Here is a 22,142-nt window from a genome sequence, read left to right as displayed (position 1 = left end):
TAGTCTTTATCAGGAAGTTGATGCACAGTGGAAATATCCTGCAGTCCCTTCTTGTTATAAAGCAGAATTTTCTTGGACAGGATCTCGCTGCTTGTCTGTATCTCTGAGGCAGCAGAGTCCAGTCTAACAGCAGGGGAGCTGCGGGGGGGGGGGGGCAGAAAGAAATATGTGTGTGTGTGTGTGTGGGAGGCCTGTCTGGAGACACAGGGTCTGCCAGACCGACACAAACACACTACATCATTCCAAGTTCCACAAATAAATAGGGGGAGAAAGTTTTCTTGCGACATCACAGCGGCTGCACAATTACAATTTTCAAGCCCAAATCCTCCAATTCAGAGCTTTTTTTTTCCCCTTGGCATGAGCGCGGCCTGAGACCTCAGCCAGACAATGAGAAAACACTCTCGTCCAGCTGATGCGTCAGTATCCGGCATCCACAGCCCCCCCAACAACAGCCGCGCAACTTGTTCTTTTTTCTCATTTCCATTCACCAGGCGACCCCTTGCGCTTCCCTCTCACAGCAGGTGCGACGGGGGACGGACATCAGTCCCTCGTCCCTCTCGGTGTGAGAGCACAGGGAGGGGAGTAAAAAGCGACGCCCCTGCTGGAGGTTTCGGGGCTGATCAAAGGCCCCCCAGCCGTAAACTCACCGCAGGATATCGGCTATTGATTCTTCTGTGGCCGTTAGCAAAGAGCAGCAAAATGTCCCGGGGTAGAAATCTGCACCCTAAGGCCACACTGTCAAATGTTTAGCCTGCATTCCTTTCCAAAAACCTTCAAATTAGTTGATTTATTTTCAAATATTTCCCCCGGCAACAGCTGGATTACGTCCCCGAGGGTTGCACCTTTTAATCTGGAAACACCGTTTGCAGCATCAGAATGGTTGTAAAAACTCTACAAAAGATTTGGTTGGACGAGTGGCTTTAATTTAATCTAGCGAGCCTCGCTGGGGGTCTGTGGGCAAAGTAATTGCCTCCCTGTGTGTGTGTGTAGTGTAATTACAGCTTTGTCTAACCCCGGAGCAGCTCTCGGCGATCCTCAACAGCAGCAGAGATACAGATTTATCTCGTAAACGCACATAAGAGTAACACAGAAGATAAAGCGGAGACACATGTACGGGCCTCATCTTTCCCCGTGTTATCACATTGTCATGGACGCTCACCATCACAAATCAGATAGCACAACAACAACAATAACAACACGGGCGCACACGCGCGCATACACGCCGACGACACCCACATCTGCCGCCCACGGCAAAAACAAACAAGACAGAGGAGAAAAAGAAAATAAATAATAAATGGGATGAGTTTGACCCCTCTGGTGAAATGAGTGATTCACATGTGTGAGTCTGTTTCTCTAATACTGAGCTGTTTGGATGGAGACTGACTGGTGAATAAATGTGGGTAAAACAACTACTTCTTGTTTGTTATGTGTGTTTGAACCTCATATTACAAGCATCTGAAATGTTTTTATATATATGTATATAAATTTAAAGCTCCAGAATATTTATTTAGTTACGTTCATGAGAAAACTTTTCATTTTATTGAGTTTTTTGTTGTAATTTTACACCATTCTTCAGGCCTACATCGAGTTATCCTGTCGTTAGCGTGCTAACCTGTTAGCCCCGGAGGCTTCAGGATGCCTACAGTTGCCTAGCAACAAAGCTCCCATGACTTACAGCTGATGTTATCGCTCGAGCGCCGTGGGTTTTGTGTACAGGGCTTCCCACGTCGAAACCAAAAGCTGACAAGGTATGTTTGATGAATGAAATCTTTATATTACTTCTTCTTCTTTGTTTTCAGACTATGGACGTTTATAGCAGAGTCTGACCCTGGAGGACAGGAAGACGCAGCGCGGTCGGCAGCGTGTTTAAGTGCTGAGCTGGCTGTCAGAAGTCCATACAAAAAAAAAATAAAAATAAACAAGCAGGGCAAAACCACATCTAGTCATTTGGACTGTATTTTGAACTGAATCATACTCTTCAAATGGGACTCGTGACGACTTCCAGGCCTAAAATCTGCTTCCTCATTAGTTTGTGAACAAAAAAATGTACATCTGTTGGCATTTAGAAGCTGGTTTTGCATGCTAACGAGAATACAAAAGGATAAAGAAACTTGTGCAAGGACTTGTAGCACAATTCATCTCAGAGTAACTTCTGTATATTTCACTGAACATGTGGCAGAACTGACAATTAAGCAGATGGTAAAATTCAAAGGAAAACAGGTGTTAGCTCCTCAAACATGAAGAACTAACTTATTGTTCTCTCTATATTTACAATATTGCATTTTACATATTTTATTTGGAAAATAAAACACAGTTTTCATCTCCTCATGTGTAAAACCTGTCAGCGGGAGAAGACACGAGCAGGAAATTGGTCAAACTGATGAAAATATCTTCATAGGAAATAAATAGCATCTTAAATTTAAAAGGTTAAAACTACATGCAAACAATTCGAGTTGAGGTCTAATCCGTCCACCTCCAACGTTTCTGACCCACATGTTATGGAAAAATTTCCAGTTCAGAGACTGTAATATATTGTAATATATCAAATATTCTTATTGCCCAAACTGCTCTTTGTTCTCGTACACTTTGAGTTGGATCTGCTGTAATGAAAAGTAATTTCCCCTTGTGATCAATTTCCTATTCTATTAACCTCCACTCCACAAGATGGCGCCATTCATGTGAACCTTCTGCACAAACAAAATACACAATCCTGACTCCTTTGTAACTTGTGTCTCCTTGGTCTTTCTTCCCTTTCGTGAACCTTTTTTGCATTTATCTAGTTTTCTTCTAAGTCGATTTATATAATGTTTGGACTAAAGCTGCTGAAAAATCATTCGGGTGTAGTGAGGTTTGTGAGTCCTCCTCCCTATTTTCCACCACGTCCTCCACTTGGATCCTAAATCTTAAAACGAGTCTTTAAATATCAATTTAGAGCCGCGAAACATAAATGTTAATTTCTCCCAGAGTGGCCCCAGCCGCCCCGAGACCTTACGGAAACTCTCCTCTGAAAACACGCTCGCATTCCTAAAGTGAGGTGACCGAGGTCGAGGTTACCGGAGTGCAACAACCATACGGTCCAACATAACTTAAACCTCTACAGGCATTCCACCCAGGTCAGAGGAGTCAACGGTCTTCTTTTCAAAACACGTCGAGGTGAAAAAGTAGAATAACGGAGCGCGACGACAAAGTCTCCAAAGAATCTCCTCTGTGGTTTGATTCAGATCTCGGTTCTGATATTTATAGTTCAGGGATACAGTGAAGGCTTCATCTGTCAGAAAATAAGATCGACTGACTTCTTTCGTTTTTGAATTTACTGTAAAATCTTTAATATATCTTAACCAGAGAGCAAATAAAACATGATTAACAACAAACACAAGTGAATCTCGTGCAAATCCCCAATAGACCCCCACGTTTACAGCCTGATACAAAAAACGATTTGAGTCTCAATAGTTTATTTCACTATTCATGACAACTGTACGGGATGACTAATTTGTTTCTTTTTTTTACTAAGGTTTAAAATTCTTCAGAATTAAAGGCGTTTCCGCTTTGAGTGACAGGTGGTAGCCTGAGCTGACAGGTAGCGGAGGGTTAGGTGGGCGAGTCTTAACGTTAAGGCTCCTTTAGCTCTGCTCCAACACAACCCTCATGTTGTGTCCAAATGTGGGCGGAGTGAGCTTTACTCCGCCCACATTTGGACACTGCAAATATGGGCGGTTTGGAGGTTCAGAATCCAGTGGGTGACGTCAGGATGGGTTTGTGTGACTAATGTGACGAACAAACTGATTGTTTAATGCAACATTTCTATGTAATATATCGTATTTTACATGTTAAATTTATAAAAGATGTTCGTATACACGATATAAACATGATTTTCTCTGCTGCTGCTGTTCTCTCTTTCTCCTCGCCTTGTTTCCACCAGAGAGGTCTAAGGTCACAGAGGAGCCGAAGAGTTTGTGCATCGTGCTCAAGGACACTTTGAAAATGAGCCTCAGCTCCTCTTAATGCCTCGTGACATCTCCACATTCACCCAGCCAGCTGCTCACCCTCATCCTCGTGTCCAGGGGGGAGGCTCCTCTCGCGGATGGTGTAGTTGGCGGAGAATCCCTCTTTGGCGATGGCGCTGTCGGTGGTGATGATCATGGACAGGATGCCGGTGTAGGAGATGACTCGGCCCGGGGACGTCTGGCCACAGTATCTGCCAATGTGAGGACCCACTGATGGGGGAGGGAAAGAAATTTAAGTCATATTTTTTCCTTTTTTTTGTGACAAGAAGTTCAACTTTGCAGACTGAGAACAGATTTAAACTTTAGCCAGTTCGCAGCTGGTCTCCTGTCACCTCCCGTCTCTCGCCTCACATGAGTGACATGACGCCTCTGAGACAGGAATAAAGGTGAGATGACAGGTAGAGGAAACGCTCATCGTTCGTTCTGACGCTTTTATTCTCCCAACACAATGATTTACAGGCCAGATACAGTAAAAGAGACGGACGTTGTGCTAAGTCCTGTTTATCCTCCCATCACTTTATCTTTGACATCCTGTCTCTGGTTTAAGATTCAAGTAGCGTGCTGCTAAATTAGGGTCCAACCATAGCCTTCATGAAAACAGAGGAAGGGAGTACAGCAGATTAAAAAAAAAAAAGAAAAAAACATGCAGGAAATACTCTGTTCATGTAAAAATGGGAAAACTGTGACCTTTGAAGCTAAACAAACGAGACAACCAGTCCCCGAGACATTTGCCCCCAGGATTTTGTCTCTTTTCATCAATCTTTCCATGATTCTATTTGTTTAAAAAAAGCAATGGATTTTATTTTGAGAATTCCCTGTTGTCTATTTTTTCCACAGAAGGTTTTCACTTCATATTACAGATAAATATGTCCATTTAAACCCAATTAATGTCAGTTCATAATAGGAACTAAATGTCCAATTGGTTTATGTGCATTTCTATCTATCTATCTATCTATCTATCTATCTATCTATCTATCTATCTATCTATCGAGTTATTCAAATTATATCATGACTATTATCATGATCTTCTTGGCGGAGAATCCCTCTTTGGCACCCATTATTAATATTACAAAGTACAACACAACACAGTACATAACTTTGCATGTTTTGTGGATGTTTTGTAACAGTTAAAGTACTTAAAAAGTCAATTAGTAGATGGAAGTATGGAGCGTTTTTAAGAACAGAATAGAATAGATAGAATAGAATAAAATATACAAAAATTCTTCCAAAGTTTTAAATAACGGACGTTATCAACTTGATAAAATTCACTTTTATTAATTTTCTAAGCTGTAAAAGTGACGCCATCGAGCTTTACCTGACAAATCATGAAAAGATAAATTAGTATAAGTAAAACCACCTCATGATAAAAGTTAGTACGTTTACATGCATGTAAAAAAAAATAATAAAATAAAAAATATTTGACTTCAACTGGTTCATGTTAACACGTTACACCAACTAAAATCTGAGCTCTCCTTATCCGACACCCAGATAATGTGATTGGAAACTGATTTTGTCCGGCATGTATACGCCTCAATCAGACTTTAACTAGACATCCAAGATAGCGCCATCTTATCTGCACCATAAGTAGCGCGTACATTACGTACGAGATTAAAAAACTACTATCTACTATCGATCTTGTTGTTATTTTAAATGCTGGTTTCCCTCATGAACGACTTCAGTTGTTTATTATTTGACGTAATAGGTCAACCAGAAAAGGGGGCTGTATTAATCCGCTGAAAAGACAAATATCGCCACCTAGTGTGAAGGAGGAGGACATGTTCCCGTCAGTTATTCGATTTTCTCCGTTGCATGTAAACTGGGACAAGGAATTTTGAGCATAGCTCCATTAAGCTGTGCATGTAAAAACACACTGAGTGATTTAGTCAAACAAAGCTAAAGTTGAGTCTGGAAATTAGCTAAAACAGTTTAATTGTGCAGTAGATGAATTGTTTTAAGGCTCTCAGTCATCCAGGTGCTGGTTTATTACTAAAAAAGGACTTTTTTGGGGGTTTAGTTGAAGACGTTTCACCATCATCCAAGTGGACTCTTCAGTTTGAAATGACTTGAACAACTGAAACCACATGACTGGGGTCTGTAACGACCACCTGTAAGTGGAGGTAATTCAAATCTAGAGCTGAAGAAGCTACCTGGATGAGTCTTCGGACGAGGAAGGGATGCTAAAAGTAAATCATGAGACCAAATATCACCTGTGGCATAATTTATCTTTAAACCAAAGAGTCCCCGCTCGTCCAGAGTTATCCTCCCACTTCATCCCGTTCTTATCTGTGAGAAACAAGGCGCTGCTGTTTGGTGGAGATACCGTATCTGCAGCCTCTCTCAAGAACTCAAGGAGCAGCGTATGGAAAAATCTCACATGTCACAAAATTTCCTAACAAATAAATGTCCTCCAGCTCCGGAGGCAGAGCAGCCGGAGAGAAAACGGGAGGAGCGCCGATCCCCTGCAATCTGATGGATTACGTTTATCGGTTACAGTTTAAAGCAGGTATAGTCGACAATCTGTGACGGATTACATTTTGAACCGCTCCAGCCTTATCGGAGGGGGAGCGGGGAAATGGATTTTTGCCGGGAGGCTGTCAGTTGATGCAATCAGCTACAAATCAGAAAGGAAAAAAAATTAAGAAAAAAAAATCCAGCAGGCAAGTATGAAATGGTTATATCTCTGAAAAAGTAAAATAAATAAAAATAAGGAGTCAAGCACCAAAAATATAAACATATGTAAAAGCTTGAAGGCTCATTCGGCTTTTGATCACAACTCGTAGCTTTAATTTGAACAAATTTGCCAGAAACTAGTGAAGGAATGAAAGAAATGTGGTTGAAATTACAGCAATGTGGTTGAAATTACAGAAATCTTGTAGCAGGAATCAAAGAGATGAGAAGAAAAAAACTGTGGATTCTTCCTCTTTGCCTTGTCTCATTAAAACCACACAGATCATCTCCGTTTGAAGAACAACAACAGAACAGATAGGAACGTTTGAAGAGATGAAGAACTACATCCTGGTCTGATCCCTGCTGCAGAGGAGCTTTGTTATCTGCTCGCCTTCAACATCCCACACCTGAATGAGCTCACACACACAAACACACACAAACACAAACACAAACACACAGATCATGTGACAGGAAAAGCCCTGGCACCTCATGTGAGCTGGCACGGCCTAAAAGTGTAGTACGGTCTGTACACCTGTGCCAGTCTTTGTGTCCCTCGTCTTCCCGTGCCAGTCTCCTCCTTGGCGGCGTCCGAGGTATGCGGCTCCTGCGATTATCTGCGCGCTTGTACGGTTAATTAGACAACAATGGACGACGCCACGGAGGAGGAGGAGGAGGTGGAGGAGGAGTGTGAACAGAGGGTGGAGCAGGTTGCGTTTCCATCGGTCAATGTGTGCGAGAGAGAGACGAGTTTCCAAAAACGTTGTCGGTGGAGGAACAATGAGCAAGCTGTCGCAAATTATTATTATTATAACTGATATACACTGATCGGGCATAACATTATGACCACCTTCCTCCAAAACACTTGTGACTCATCAGAGGATGAATTTGGAGGCCAGGTCAACGCTTTGTTCTGTTCTTCATGTTTTTTTTTTTGTTTGTTTTTGTTTTTTTTAGTTGTTCCTAAAGCGTTGTTTGTGTGTTTTTCCTGCACTCCTCCAAGGTGTGTCATTGCTATGGGGTGGAGGTGTCTAGTCTGGTCTAGGTGGGTGCTACATGTTTAAGTAACCTCCACGTGAATGAATATCAGGTCAAAAAGTTTCCCAGAAGAACACTGAATTGTCACAAGATGGTTTTAATGTTATTTACTTCTCCTGTCACTGGTCATAATGTTGTGGCTGATTGTGTATGAATCTATCCCAGGGCTAACGCAGAGAGACAAACAAACATTCATTCTCACACTTAGACTTTGGACTCATAAATCGCAAGACATACCCAAAGCGTAGAAAACAATCTTTAAGCTCTAACTTGCTTCCTTTTTTTTTTTTTTTTTATCTTTTACAGGAACTTAAGTGTGAATTTAAGTGTGAAAGAACGTTTCCTGAGACACCTGGTTTCCTCCACACCTGAGCATCATCTGACACACCAAATATAATATAATTCACTCTTTCAACCACTCTCATCCTTCTGTCCCTCGTCCCTTTGACTTTATCCCAAATATATACATACAATTTCTGAGCATAAATTAATTAATTGTTAGCGAAAGGTTTTTAATATTTCACTAAAGCCAAAGATGCAGAGAAATGTAAAGAGTATGTAAATACTCTCATATTATTGTAGAAATGAATAAGTAAAATAACTGGAGACTAGAGTAATTCGTAATTAACAATAGCAAGTAGCTTCAAAATACTTTTAATGTGAAACAAATGTCCGCAAGTTGTTTTAAAATACTTGATTCAAATTTAATTTCAAGCTAACGTTTGCAAATGACTGTAATTTAAAGTAAGCAGTTTTTTTCCCTCTATGTAACGTTAGCTTACGGTGCTAAAACCGGTAAAGCTAAAACTGGTTAGCTGCTAGCTAACACCGTTAGCAAGGGCTTTTAGCTGTAAATCGGCCATATTGATAATAATACGGTGCTCCATCTACTTAAAAACAAGTAAGACAACTTTTTGAATCATTTTATTCTGTAGTTTTGTCAAACAAGAGTAGTCTTTGTTGGTACAACATTAATTCTGTAAGTAATTTACTTTTACATATGATGTTAGCTTACCTGTAAAAGTAAGCTTTTAAGTAGATGGAGTACAGTATTTTATCAGTGTACATCAGTGTATATACTCACAGACTATATTTGTCCCTTCACACTTTACCTTCCCCCCTCATCTTTGCCTTTCTCCATCTGTTCCTCAGCTCCATTGTTCAATCCATCAGGGAAGACATCCATCCCTTGTTGCCCTTGTTCTCCTCCTCCCTCTCCTCCTCATCCCTTACCCGTTCTCTCTTCCATCTACCTATTTTTAATCTGGTAATTATCCCTTTATTTCTATCTTTTCTGTACATGCACCTGGTTCATGTATTTACAGTATGTTTTTAACTTATTTTGGATTTTTTCCCGAGATGTTTCCATGTGTGAAAGAAAGGGGATTACAAGCTCCTGTGATGCTTACAAAACCATGCAGCTTGACTTTTAAATTATTTTTTATTATAAATAATATAATAAATTATATTTTGCTGAACCTGACTTTGTCGTTTTGTTTCTAGCTTGTTACAAAAATGTACTTCTGAGATCAACATATTCAAGTTAAGCCAAAGAAACAACAAGCAGACATTTAACATTTGTGTCACTTTTCACACTTCTTCTGCTTGAGGAAACTGATTTCTTCTTCTTTTTTCTTTTTTTTAAAGCTTTTACTGATATATTTCAGTTCTTCTTTCATCTTAAACTTGTATCTTTTTCTGTACATGCATTTTCCCTCGTTTTGCGTATTTGTAATCAGCGTTAACCTTGGTTTTGTATTTCTTTACTTGAGATTTCACAGTGTGTGAAAGACTAGATTTTTAAGTTAATGAAGCCCTTCAAAAAAAAATCAAAATTTACTTTCAAAAATGTGCAGTTTACCTTTTAAAAATATCTTTTTCAGACTCTGTTTTCCACCTTTTTTTTTTCTTCCTTTTTTAACACCTAGTCTTTTGCACAAATGTTCCTTTGTGATCACCATCTAAAATCGCCCCAAGCTTCAGCTCCGCTCCCTCCTCACCTGCAGGGAAGCCGTCCCAGATCTCCAGCCAGTCGTATCTGCAGAGGGCGCCCGGCGGGGGGGTGGTGTCGGGCTCCATGTCGAAGCTGTCGAACTCCACCACGATCTCCGACATCTTCGGGGCGAAGATCATGAAGGTGCACTCCAGGTTGTTGGGGTACTTCTCGGGGAAGCCCGGCGTCTTGATGACGCCTCTGGGATCCGTGAAGTTCCTGGAACATTCTGGGCCTGCGAGGAGAAACCAGATAGATGAGATTTTTATTTAAAAAAAAATAAATAAAAAAAAGTCAAGATGTGTTTTGACAGAGTGACTAATTCTCACCCGGACAGAGGTGTGAACTCTGGAGGGTTAGAGGTTCATGATGTGTTCTCACAATGCTGCCACTTTGAATAGGAGCTCAAATAAGTTTCGTAGCTGCCATCTCGTAATGAAATGAACTTTAGTGAAACTTTAAAGGAAACTATTTCCAACGTTAACATTTAGAGGCTGTTTTTATCAGATTTCAAAAATCCCCTGTGATGCCAGGATGTAATTTTCTTTTCTAGGAGCTGTTTACTGCATCCTCTACAGTTTAGATCTGTGACCTTTTCTGTCTTTAACGTGGTAAAAAAAAAAAAAAAAAACATTTTGGAAACAGACATAAACCAAATACCATCCGTTCTTGACCTTTCTGGATGGCTAAATGTTTGGCAGCTTAAAGCACTTTTACAGCTTTGACCTCTTAACACCGTCTTTATCACTCTTAAGGTCACATAACATATATATGTTGAAGAAGAAGAAGAAGAAGTAACAAGTCTTCTAGATGAGAAATTCCACCTTGTTTTTCCCAAACTTCTGCAAGAAAAATGACTCCTCAGCCGCTCGGACTCAACAAAGAATTTGTTTTATTGACTGAATTCTTGTCGTCTCCGTCCAATCAGATGAGCTCCACCGTGATTGGGAACCCCTCCCCAGCCGGAGCCGGAGCCGGAGCCGTCTGCGTCTGTGTTGTGACTGGGGAGGGCTGGTATTTATTGACGGTCCCAGACGGACAGCGTGAGACTGAACGCGGTCAACAAACAGACAAACCCTATTAGCTCATTCGACTGCATGAGTGTGATATTGTTTATTTCATTAAAGTAAATTATTAAAGTAACATCAGGGGACTTTTTCCTGTATGTGCACTACAAGGCAAAAGTTTGGAAGCAACTTCAAGTTCCTGTTAACAATGGATTAAATTCTTAAAAAACAGCATGAGTTATATAAACTATAACTTTTAGCTTGTAGTGTATAACGTATAATGAAACTTTTAATTCATGCTCATGGATAATCCTATGCACTTAAGTGAGTGTCCTGGTTACGACCATGTTGGAGGCTGTAGCTTCTTCCTCGTCTTAAAAGGTCAAATCTCCGCTTGCCGTATATGGAACAACTTTATTAGACTGGCTTGTAGCTTTCATCTGGGTCATCCATGTCTTCTTGTTCTGCGTGCTGGGCAGCCACGTGAAGTAGAGTTGTCATATTGCTATGTGTGTGGATGGTTCCAGGGTTAAAATAAGTAAATAAATAAATAAGTGTGTGTGCGTTTGTGTGCTTCCAATCAGCGGGAAGAGACTTTCCAGCTCATTACGTTCCGCAGTTTGTGTCATGTCACCATTAGAGGGGTGTACACGCAACAAAACAAACAGCACTGTGCATTGTTCTGAGACAACAGTGGATAATGATCAGTTATTTTCAGAGAGCAGCAGCTGTTATAATATTCAGATCTATCCCAAATGATGTCGCCGTTGATTCGCATGCAGAGTGAGAAACTGAGAGCAGATCTTAAGAGGTGGCTCGGGACGCATGTCGAGACGCAATTCAGTTCTTGGTGTGAACACACACACACTTAATGCTAGATACTTCTGACACAAGCTTCATTTTAAATGTATAAAAGACGATGTCGCTCAGTACGTTTACATGCACGTGAAAAAAAAAACTAATTATTGCCTTAATCCGACTTTAACTGGACAATTTAAGTGCATGTAAACACGTTACTCCGACTAAAATCGGACTTCTCCTTATCTGGTTAAGACACCCAGATAATGCAAAAATTATCTTGCGTATGATCCCAGGACAAACAAAGCAGGTCACAGAAGAAGAAGGTAAAAAGAGCTGGTAGAAGAACCACCTGAGGGATAGCGCCATCTTATCTGCACTATAACTAGCACACACATTACGTACAATATTAAAAAAGTTCTGCTAATATCCACCTGGTTGTTGTTTGAAACGCTGGTCTGACACATGAACGACTCTGGTTTATTATATGACGTAATAGGTCCAGAAAGGGGGACGTATTAACCTTCTGATAAGACACATATCGCCACCTAGTGTAGAGGAGGAGGAGGACATGGTCCCGTGAGTAATTCTATTCAGAAAATGTTTATGAGCGTACTGAGAACAGATCTTAAGTGGTGGTTAAGGACGCATGTTGAGATGCATTTTAATTCTTGGTGTGTGAACAACTTGCTGGATATTTGAGGTCAGATCACTCAAGATTCATGTTGACGTTGTATGAACAGGACCTTTGTTTCTCTGCAGTTACAACTCACTTTTTTTTTTTTATTAATTAAATTCATAAAATACTGTCTTTAGTGTGAACCCTGCCTCTGCTACACAGCAATAACACTACTGACCCACTGCAGTTCCCTGAAAACCTCACAAGCATCCCGTGCTCCTTTACACCTTCAAAACTTCAAAACTCAAATAAAAACATAAATGCATCCAGGTATAAGCACACGACAAACGGGCCGACCGGGCCGGCAGCTGTTACGTCACCGCCGTCGTTTTTGTGCACAAGTCGTCGTCGATATCGCTCACGAAAAAAAAAACCTCTGCGTCGGCTCGCATCAATCAGCCCGGCCGGCAGTTTGCACCTCGCTTGTCGTAAAGCGACACGAGGTGCAAACCGCGGTGACTGATTGACACGAGGCGTGGACGAGGGTCAAGCATCGCTCGGAGGCATGAACAGTGTTTGTGTACGCGAAGTGAGTGAATGTGTTTGGACGTGGCCGTGTGTGTGTGTGTGTGTGTGTGTGTGTGTGTGTGTGTGTTCTTCACGTTGCCAGGCCAGATGTGACCTGCATGTTATCTGAGCACACCGGTAAACATGGACCCACACACTCCAGCGGACCCCTCGCTGTTGACACAGGTGGTGTCATTAAAAGTGGCGGCGTGATAAATGACGAGGACGGACGTGGGGAGCAGCGAGGGACGGCGGCGGCTTCGATCCGGCTCAGCTGGCACACTTCGGAGCCTTTGAAACGGGGCAGATGGGTCGCGTGAATCTGGGCTGAGGGATCTGTGATGCTCCCTGTCAGCCGGGGTCGGACTATTATGTGATTTCAGCGCATCAAACAAACTGCAGCGTGCGCTACGGATAAACAAACGATGCCATAACCTAGAAAGAATTTCGAGCCTACAGCACGAAAAAACAAATAAATCATTCCTTGACCTGTGACTGATCTGTGGAAACTTGAAAATAAAACAAACTAAAGTGCATAATTCAGTTTAAAGCCTACAAAAAAACATCAAATGATGCCAACATATGTTGTGAGTGTTTGCTCAAAGGCACGAAGCATATCTGTGTTATTGCATTATCTTATCTCTCATTGGTCCATCCGCTCTGGCTTCACTTTCATCTTTTTTCGTCCATCAACGACCCTTCAATCAGTCGCCTCAGAAGGATCCCTCCCCGAGCAGCGACATGTGTTTCTGGTTTGAAAACCTACAATAAAAACGACGGCGTCGGGACAAATATAGTTCCGAGGGACGGTGACGAGGAGGGAGGCCTCGCTCGGCTATCGTCTGCGGATGAAACGCGGCCGGCGGAGGGTGGAGTCATGGTTACGGGAGGCGGATGTGACCGACGCTCGTTAGTCCCGAGATTCGCCCGCCGCTGACGACCTTTAAAACCAAACCGAGCGCCTGAACGAGGCTTTTTTCGTGGCAGCGTTTAGAGGTTTTCTGGTACTAATGACAGACGAGGGAGAGAAGGACGGAGATGAGGGATGAAGCCACAGACAAACACTCAGAAAAATAGAAAGGTAAGAAGCATACATGTGCCAGGACTGAGCATACGAAAAGATAACTGAATGTACTCGTTTTCTTTAAGATGACTTCAGTTAGTAATACTGACTGCTGCTTCCTGTGTGAAACCTGTGTCTTCTCTAACTTCCTCCTTTTGTCACGGTTTAGCAAGTTGGCAAAACGGCTGCTTTTAAATGTGAGAGAACATCCTCATTCTGAGCAAGAACACAAGAATTTTACAGTAAGAAAACACAACTTGGGTTTGGCTTGCGGCAGTTTTATTCTTGCAAACTGGTTTCTTGAACTAACTTCTAACCCAGAAAAACTGTTTATTTGTTTTTTTAGTAATGGGTAAAGATTTAGCTAGAAACAAAACCAAGCAAAGCCTCCAGTGCTGAAAAATAGAGCAGAAGTGCAGTTCCTCCAATGGCCACACGAGGTTGACTCCAAACGAGAGTCAATCCATGTTCAAATCAACTTAACAGCAGAAATTAACATTAATTTTTTGCATTTCTATGCTCTCTACAGCTAATTCCTCCATTGATGACAACTTGAATCTTGTTTAAATTAGATCAAGCCTGTCTACATACAGAACAGCAATTTGCTCCTCAACCCCATCACCCTGTTGCCAAGGTTACCGTCTTGCACACATCCCGGAGAAGCAGAATATAAAATATTTTTAAGCTCCGACCGCCGTCACCACTCACTATTAGACAGCACATCTCCAAACCTGCTCCTCTCAGCCAGGTGGACGTGGTGGTAGAATCGATATCGGCATATCGATATTTTTTCCCACTCCTACTCTATATCCATTTAAAGTGATGCATAATTAATGGTGTGGCTCCTTTGATTGACAGGTGGGTGTCCTCACAGATTGCTAGGAGTCTTTCTCAATGTCTCATGTCTCATTTCTCGATTAGAAGTGGAGTCAGGTAGTGTAAAGATGGCAACGTCCAAGGCCACCACCACACTACACTTCAAAACCGCCACTCACAAAATGCATGGCTGTCTTATACGTTTGTGTTTTCCATGTTGATTTTAAACCCACCATCTTTTGATCCACCATTGGAGGCATGAAGAAGAAAAAAAAGATCTGCAATTAAAGGACAAGAACATGGAGAGAGCAGGAGGCGCAGAGACAAAGCAGGAGGTCTCAGCAGAGTGTAAAGCTTGTTTGTAGCCAGAGCAGCTCCATTTAGTTTCAGTGTGCTGCTCTGACTGTAATGGATTTTAAATGTGGCGAGAAGGAAGGCGGCGACACGGCAGTGGGGATTACCTGAGTGAGTACAAGTGCTGTTTTTAACTTGTTAGGAGGTGGAGGACCCATATTGAGGCCAACACACACACACACACACACACACACACACACACACACATGAACAACCCCCTCCTCTCCCCTCGACACACAACCACACACACACACACACACACACACATCCTGTCCTAGTTTCAGAGCCGCTCTTCTATGCCAGAGCATCCATCTCATCTGCAGGTCACCCCTGTTGCCTCCAAGGACAAACAGCCCATTAGCTAAATGAGCCTGAGGTCCCATCCACCTGTCTGTTACACTCGCGCACAGAAAGGAAAGCAGATACGCTCGGCATCACAAAGAAAGACGGGTACACGCAATGATTAAAACCGACAAACATACATGGCTATATACAGTAAAGCATAAGAAAAGGTCTATGAGCACATCCTGCAGCTGAGGAGGAGCTAGCAAATAGGAAGCAGCAGTCAGATGCTTAACAACAACAACAACAACAACAACAGTCAAGTCAAGCTCTGCGGCACCTGCAGTCTCTGTTTTAGGGGAATTTCCCATTTCATTTTGAAAGTTATTTCACTCTCGGTCTGTTCCAAGAGGCAACGTCCGTAACTGAGAGCTAAAGCTAATGCAGAAGCGCTAAAGTTCCTCAAATGTCCAGTTTAGACTGTCTCAGAAAGTGTCCAACGGTACAGGAGTGAATTATGTTATATAACTCAGTTGTTTTGAGGATTAAATGATGCATAAATAAGGATGCAGCTACTTTAAATTAGCTCTGAATTGGGTGGAGCTTGACACTGTCAACCGCTGATCTCTGTGAGAGTCTGTGCATCTTCGGAATCAGATCCCAGGGGGAAATTACTTGACACGCACTTGAGGGGTTGAACCCAGCTCATTTAACCAGTGAGACCACAGTTGCCCTCATTTTGAACCTGCCAAAGTGGAGGATTTAATATGATTAAAAGCTCCGGAAAAGCTCCCAAACTTAGACTTAGTGGGGAAACAGTGTTCTCACCCTTAGCAGAGCAAGAGTAGCCTGATGTATTAGAACATGAGTCTGGTTAAACACCATTTGGATTTCATTGTGCCGTATCACTCAAGTGTTACAGAGAAGAAAACACATCTAAATACAACTAGGTAGTCGTTTAACCAATCAGAGAGACGCTGTGAACTTCAGATGACGTGTTGACTGTACGTACGCTGTTACTCTTCTGTCCAAGCTCCGACCAACAGAGCATGATCAGTTCTCAACGGAGAGACTCCAGACCAAGATTGTTGCAACCCAATAGTTTTTTTTGGTTTTGTTTATTTTTTTTTATGGGGTTTATTGTAAGGTTAAAACTTGGTGGTCTTTCATCACCAGACACCCTAGGTTATGTCCACATGTACGAAAATGATCCGGGTTTTCCTTGGTGTCGTGTCGACTATTTCTCTGTAAATGTCATTCCATTGTGAAACCGCAAACCGTAGTACATATGCCAAGTCTATGCGTGGCGCTGTTTCTGCTAGAGACGCCAGCCAAAAAAAGAAGAGGAAGAGGCGGAGCATGTGCATCAACCTTGCACCTCTTTTTAGCTCCTGGTAGTGGTGAAGCAACAGTATGTACTGGACCTAACCACCCAACAACAAGGGCCAATATCTGATGCAGCACCGTCACAGGCTTTTTTCCACCACTGATGCTGTTGTTATGAGACGTCGGACGACTGTTCACATGAATGGAAAAAAGGAGGCTTCCTGTTTTTCTTTTTCAAGAAAATCCAAAAGATCCAGATCCATCATTGACAGCAGGCAGAGCCGTGCTAGACCGATTCAGTTTCACCCAAAAATCGGATTTGTGTGAACATGGATCTAGTCCTCTTGTTTAAGGTGACCAGAAAACAAAGTTTGAAGCTTGTCTGAGGCTCTAGTAGAACAAAATCCTGGACACGTTTGAAAATGTCTGAATTTGACACATTTGTAGGTCTCAAAAAGGAGGACACGTCCAGGAAAAAAGAGGACGTCTGGTCACCCAACTCTTGTTCAAATAAGTATATTTCAGCTTTATCCAAAAGAAAACAGTGAGGCAATCCAAGCTCCACGATAGTCTATGAATCCCAGTTTTGATCATGTTACTCAAACATAAATCATCCGGAGCTTTGTGGAAGTTGCACCTTTGAAAAGAACCTACATGAAAAATGTTCTGGACCGGCCCTCGTTCTAAGCTGATACGTGGCTGACCCACTTTAGAAGATTTATTACACCGGCTCTCTAATGACGTCCTGTCATTCATCAGTCACGGCTGCACTCTGCTCCCTGGAACTGAGGCCCGACATGAGCAGATTTTTAAAGACGCACGGTCTCACTTTGTAGTTTTGAGACTAGACAAGTGAAACGCCTGGAGCAGGTTCTGTGTGAGGCGGCCCTCTAACCCCGCCTCGTAGTGCTGCTTCGCTCCCTGTTAAGCACAAAAGAGCACTTGTCTATCCGTTTCTCACAGCAGCACACTGACATACCTTGAGATTGCTATTTCTGGATCCTGTGATTCTTTGAATGGTTATTAGTCTCTGGGGTACAAACAAGAAAATGAAGAGGACTCTCACGCATGCTCCCCTTTTATCTGATTTATCTGCAGCTACCCCCTCCTCTCCTCTTCCCATTGGTGGAAATTGAAGTGGTCACAGGAGACTCGGCGTTCTGGGCGGTTACCAAAGTGGACCCAAGAGAGAAGAACAAATACAAATGTAGGACACAAGAGCAAGGGTTCCTTCCTTGACAGTCGGTGTTTATGTAGGTCTATCCTGCTAGCATCCTGCCCCAGCTGGGACTCGCTCCTCCTCCACTGAATTCTGGGTCTTTGAGATTATTTGGCCTACAACTCAGAGGTCAGTGTACCAGAGGTTGAACCGCAGCTGTTTAGACAACTTTGGACCTCAAGCGTATACAGAAACATGTTTAAAGCCTTAGTTCTCAGAATGATTATTCCAGATTTCATCAAAGTGGACTAACAAATATCAAATTTCACTCGTGCATGGCAGTTTTATTTTAGATGCTTTTTGTGATTTCCAGGTAAAAGTATTTGCAGCACTGGTCAGCAGTTACTGAAAACCAGATCCCGTAACTGTTTTGAGTCACTTTTATGCAAGAATTTTGAAAATTCATAAGCATGCGAACACTTTTAAGACCTGCTATATGCTTCAGGAACCAGGAACTGGTAACATCTGACTAAACCACTACAATTTTCTACACTTTACACCTAAAATGTTAATAATAACATGGAAGCACTTAAACTTTCGAGCTAAAACTAGCTCAGTTAAGCCTCGTCCACACATAGAGGGTATGTATGTGATGTCACAGTAAGCGGTCTCCATGGTTACGGCCACTGAGTGGCTAAATTGTAAAGTTAATTTTAAAAAATAAGTGAAGAGCTGTTCGATTGACTGTAAAAACAGATCTGAAAAGCGGTCGGAGGTATCTGTAAGAAGATATCTCCGTCCGCAAGTAAATTTATCACTGCATTAAAAGAAACAACTGGAATCCAGTGCACAGAAACCATTTGCACATGGTGTCTTGTCATAATCTGGATTTCCCTTCCAGTCACAGTACAGATTGAGTTTGACTTTGTTCGCCTCAAACATAGAAAAACAAATCTCTAGAAACCTATAACTGAAACAGTTTTCCATGAGGTGTGTACAAGGACCTCTTAGTGCTGCCGCCCAGATACAGCTCAGACATTTCAACAGTTGTGTTTGACACCGCTCACCTGTCTTGAAGACCTCGTAGCGTACGGAGAATCCCGCCCCGTGAGTCTCGTAGTCGGAGACGAACTTTATGAGGAGCTGACCGCCGGTGGAGATGATCGGAGACGGCGCGATTTTCCCACAAAACTTCCCCAACATGGGCGAATTCTCGTCGCCGCCGTTGTAAACTTCCACGTAGTCGTACCTGCAGAAGACGAGAGGGAGGTAACGTGTTAGCCGTGAATGAGTATGAGCTCAGGGCTGTTTTTTTTAATGTGATTTAATTGAACTAAAGGTTACACAGAAAATAAGAAGTCAAGTGAGATTGCTGGAAATGAAGGGATGTTTGCTGTGTAGAACAAAAACCACCATAAAGTCTGAGCATTTCCTCAACTGACAACGGCGTAGTGTTGCAGAGACAGATTTTTAAATAACTCTCCATATCTATTTTTGATCGCATCCCTTATGCTCTTTGTTTCAAACGGCTTCTGAAGCAGAAACAGCACCCACAGCGTGAAGCCACAACTAAAGGAGGATGTCATCTTTCTTTTCCATGTCGCTGACACTGAGAATGGCTGGATTTTGACTGAGTTTTCCCCCCAAAATATAAACTGACTTTGATTGAAATGTTCTTGAAGATGTCTTCCCGCTCACCCAAGAGGCATCTTAATACCTCCCCCCAAAAATGTTTCACCTCCAGTGTGTAAAAACCATTAAATGGGAAAAATTAAGTGTAATCTGACCAACATTCTCAAATTCAGGTGAGTATTTGGTAGTTTGGAGATGTTCCTTAGACAATCATGAACTCCCTAATAGATATTTAGGGCTGAAAAAGCCACTTGAACCAGAGAGAGAACTAAAATGATGTTTTTTTGACGTGTTTTTAGACATATATAGGTACACCGATCAGCCACAACATTATGACCAAGGAGAGGACAAGAGAAGTAAAGAACATTAATCATCCTGTGACAATTCAGTGTTCTGCTGGGAAACTTTTGGACCTGGTATTCATTTGTGTGGACATGTAGCACCCACCTAGACCAGACCAGACCAGACACCCCCACCCCATAGCCTCCTTGACACGGACGCACACAAAAACGTTTTAGGAGTAACTCAAAAAACACGAAGAACATCACAAGGTGTTGACCTGGCCTCCAAATTCACTCGATCCCAAACTGATCAAGTATCTGTGGGATGATCCACAGAGAGAGGACCCTCCCCTCAAAGCCCCCCAGTAACAACATCCTGTTTCCAGACAGCACAGGACACCCTCAGGAGGCCTACGTCAATTCTCTGATGAGTCACAACTGTGCGTATGGAGGCATATGGGAGACCTACACAATATTAGGAAGGTGGTCATAATGTTATGCTTCTAACCTCACATATTGTTGCTGATGTGTTCCGTATCCATCACGACCAACTGGAACATATCAAACCTTTTTTTGTGGTTAAGTGTGGGTGCAAGTTGAAAGAAAATCAGATTTCTAAAAACCTGCAGTGACTCATAGGGAGATTTGACTAGAGGCTACTCTAAACAGAAATATGAACACATGGTGGTATGAGGTGAGCGGATCCACCGAGAGACTTCATCAGTCTCTGCAGTAGTGGCAGTGGGACCTCCCACCACCGCTGCAGCACCTCATCATTCACCGGCCAACACCCTTCTGTCCACCCACTGTCCGCTTCGCCATGTCTCAAGTGTACCTGATTCTCTAACGTATTTGCAAGAGTTCAAGTTGATTTTTTTAAGGCTGACAACGACTCAAAAATGCGCCTGTGATTGTATCCGTTCGTGCTACGTTGAATCACTGAGTCTGCAGAAGCTTCACAGCTTATTTGCACAAGAGACCAGACTACACAAGAATCCAGACTTCAATATGATTCAGCCTCCGCGGAAATAACAGTAAAAATCTCTATGTGGCATTCTGCACATTGTTTCCTTTTCAGCCTTGCAGTATCTGCTCTTTCTCGATAAGATTCAAATTTATCTCTTGTTATGTTTGAAGCTCAACCTAGAAAATAGATTTCGAGGTTAGATTTATGTCGCAATGTGGAACCTCTGCTATTAGATTACAATGATTGTAGCCACTCTAGACCTGAATAATGCAGAGATGAAATGTGAAACGATATCGATATGGCAATATATCGCGATATTTTTTCTTCCGATACAATATTGTTTTTGAATGTCTTAATATTGATTTTAAAAGAAAAAGAAAAAATCATGTTTTGGGCTGATTGTGAACGACTTCTGCACCCCCACCACCGCTTTTTCTGTACAAGTGCAGTAAATTGGAAATGGATAATTTGGATTAATATTGTTTTTTGACTCAATTTGTCCAATGAATTATCACTGTCATCTGATGTACATATATACAATGTGTATTTTAAGCTATATTTAAAATTGCTCAGTGAACTATGTAGAATATTGCAACATCATAATATCACAATAATGTATCGTATCGCGACTCAAGTATCGTGATACGTATCGTATCGTGAAGTCCTTGCCAATACCCACCCCTACTTCTGAGGGTTCTTCAAGTTTTTTTTTGTCTAAGTAAGATCCACATGAATGAATACCAGGTCCAAAAGTTTCCCAGCACAACACTGACTTGTCACTGTCACTGTTACTTCTCCGGTCATAATGTTATGGCTGATTTGCGTATATATCTCATCAGATTATTTTAGAATCTGTAATTTCAGTCGATTAGAACAAATATTGTCCATATCTGCATATATGCAACTTGGATTTTAAGCTGCATTTCTCAGTGAACTACGTAGAATATCGCGATATCATAATATTGCAATAACGTATCGTATCGTGACTCAAGTGTCGTGAATCGTATCGTATTATGAAGTCCTTGCCAATACCCAAACCCAGTTTGGAATAAAACTGTCTTGTTATTATCACGTCCAACTGACACAAATTATCCACCACTGGGCATTTCAGGATTGTTGTAAAACTTCAGGCTGCAACAAAAACTCCATTTTATAAAGGTAAATGACTCCAGTGCGATAAGAAAAGAAAACCAGCTTCCACTTCGAGTCAGGACATCTAAATACCAAATCTAAATCCTAAAGTCTGGCAGCTCTCGCGTGAGAACGTATGGAATGTGTGTCCAATTCAGACTCCACAGAAATACAGATTCACACACACGCCTCTTCATTTCAACCAGTGAAATACCCATGAAAACTACAATCTAACCAGAAAAGATTCAAAAAATGCAGACAGCGCTTCCGCAGAAACTTTATCAGCAGGATCGGCCTGGAGCGCGTGCGGTCACTTAGCTCGTCTCAGACTGCAGGCTGACAGCCTTTCCTCGTGGCTAACAGCATTAGCATGGACACACACATACACACACACAGAGAAAGAGCTTGTTAGGTGGACGTCTTCAAAGAGTCTCTTGATGA

The 22,142-nt window shown here is 42.1% G+C and overlaps 1 protein-coding gene across 1 annotated transcript in view; it reads right to left on the bottom strand.

Annotated features, from left to right (window-relative positions):
- The window catches only part of LOC125010409 (neuropilin-1a-like), an 81,184-nt gene that overhangs the window by 34,391 nt on the left and 24,651 nt on the right, over positions 1-22,142 (bottom strand). The window contains exons 3-5 of the mRNA XM_047589004.1: positions 18,758-18,939; positions 9,707-9,934; positions 4,044-4,214 (exon numbers count right to left, since the gene is read on the bottom strand). Of these exons, the coding sequence (XP_047444960.1) occupies positions 4,044-4,214; positions 9,707-9,934; positions 18,758-18,939 (581 nt within the window). The remainder of the gene's footprint in view (positions 1-4,043; positions 4,215-9,706; positions 9,935-18,757; positions 18,940-22,142) is intronic.

Source organism: Mugil cephalus, chromosome 7 (genome assembly GCF_022458985.1).
Source record: "Mugil cephalus isolate CIBA_MC_2020 chromosome 7, CIBA_Mcephalus_1.1, whole genome shotgun sequence".
NCBI classification, from domain to species: Eukaryota; Metazoa; Chordata; class Actinopteri; order Mugiliformes; family Mugilidae; genus Mugil; species Mugil cephalus.
This window is presented reverse-complemented; position numbering and strand designations above follow the sequence as displayed.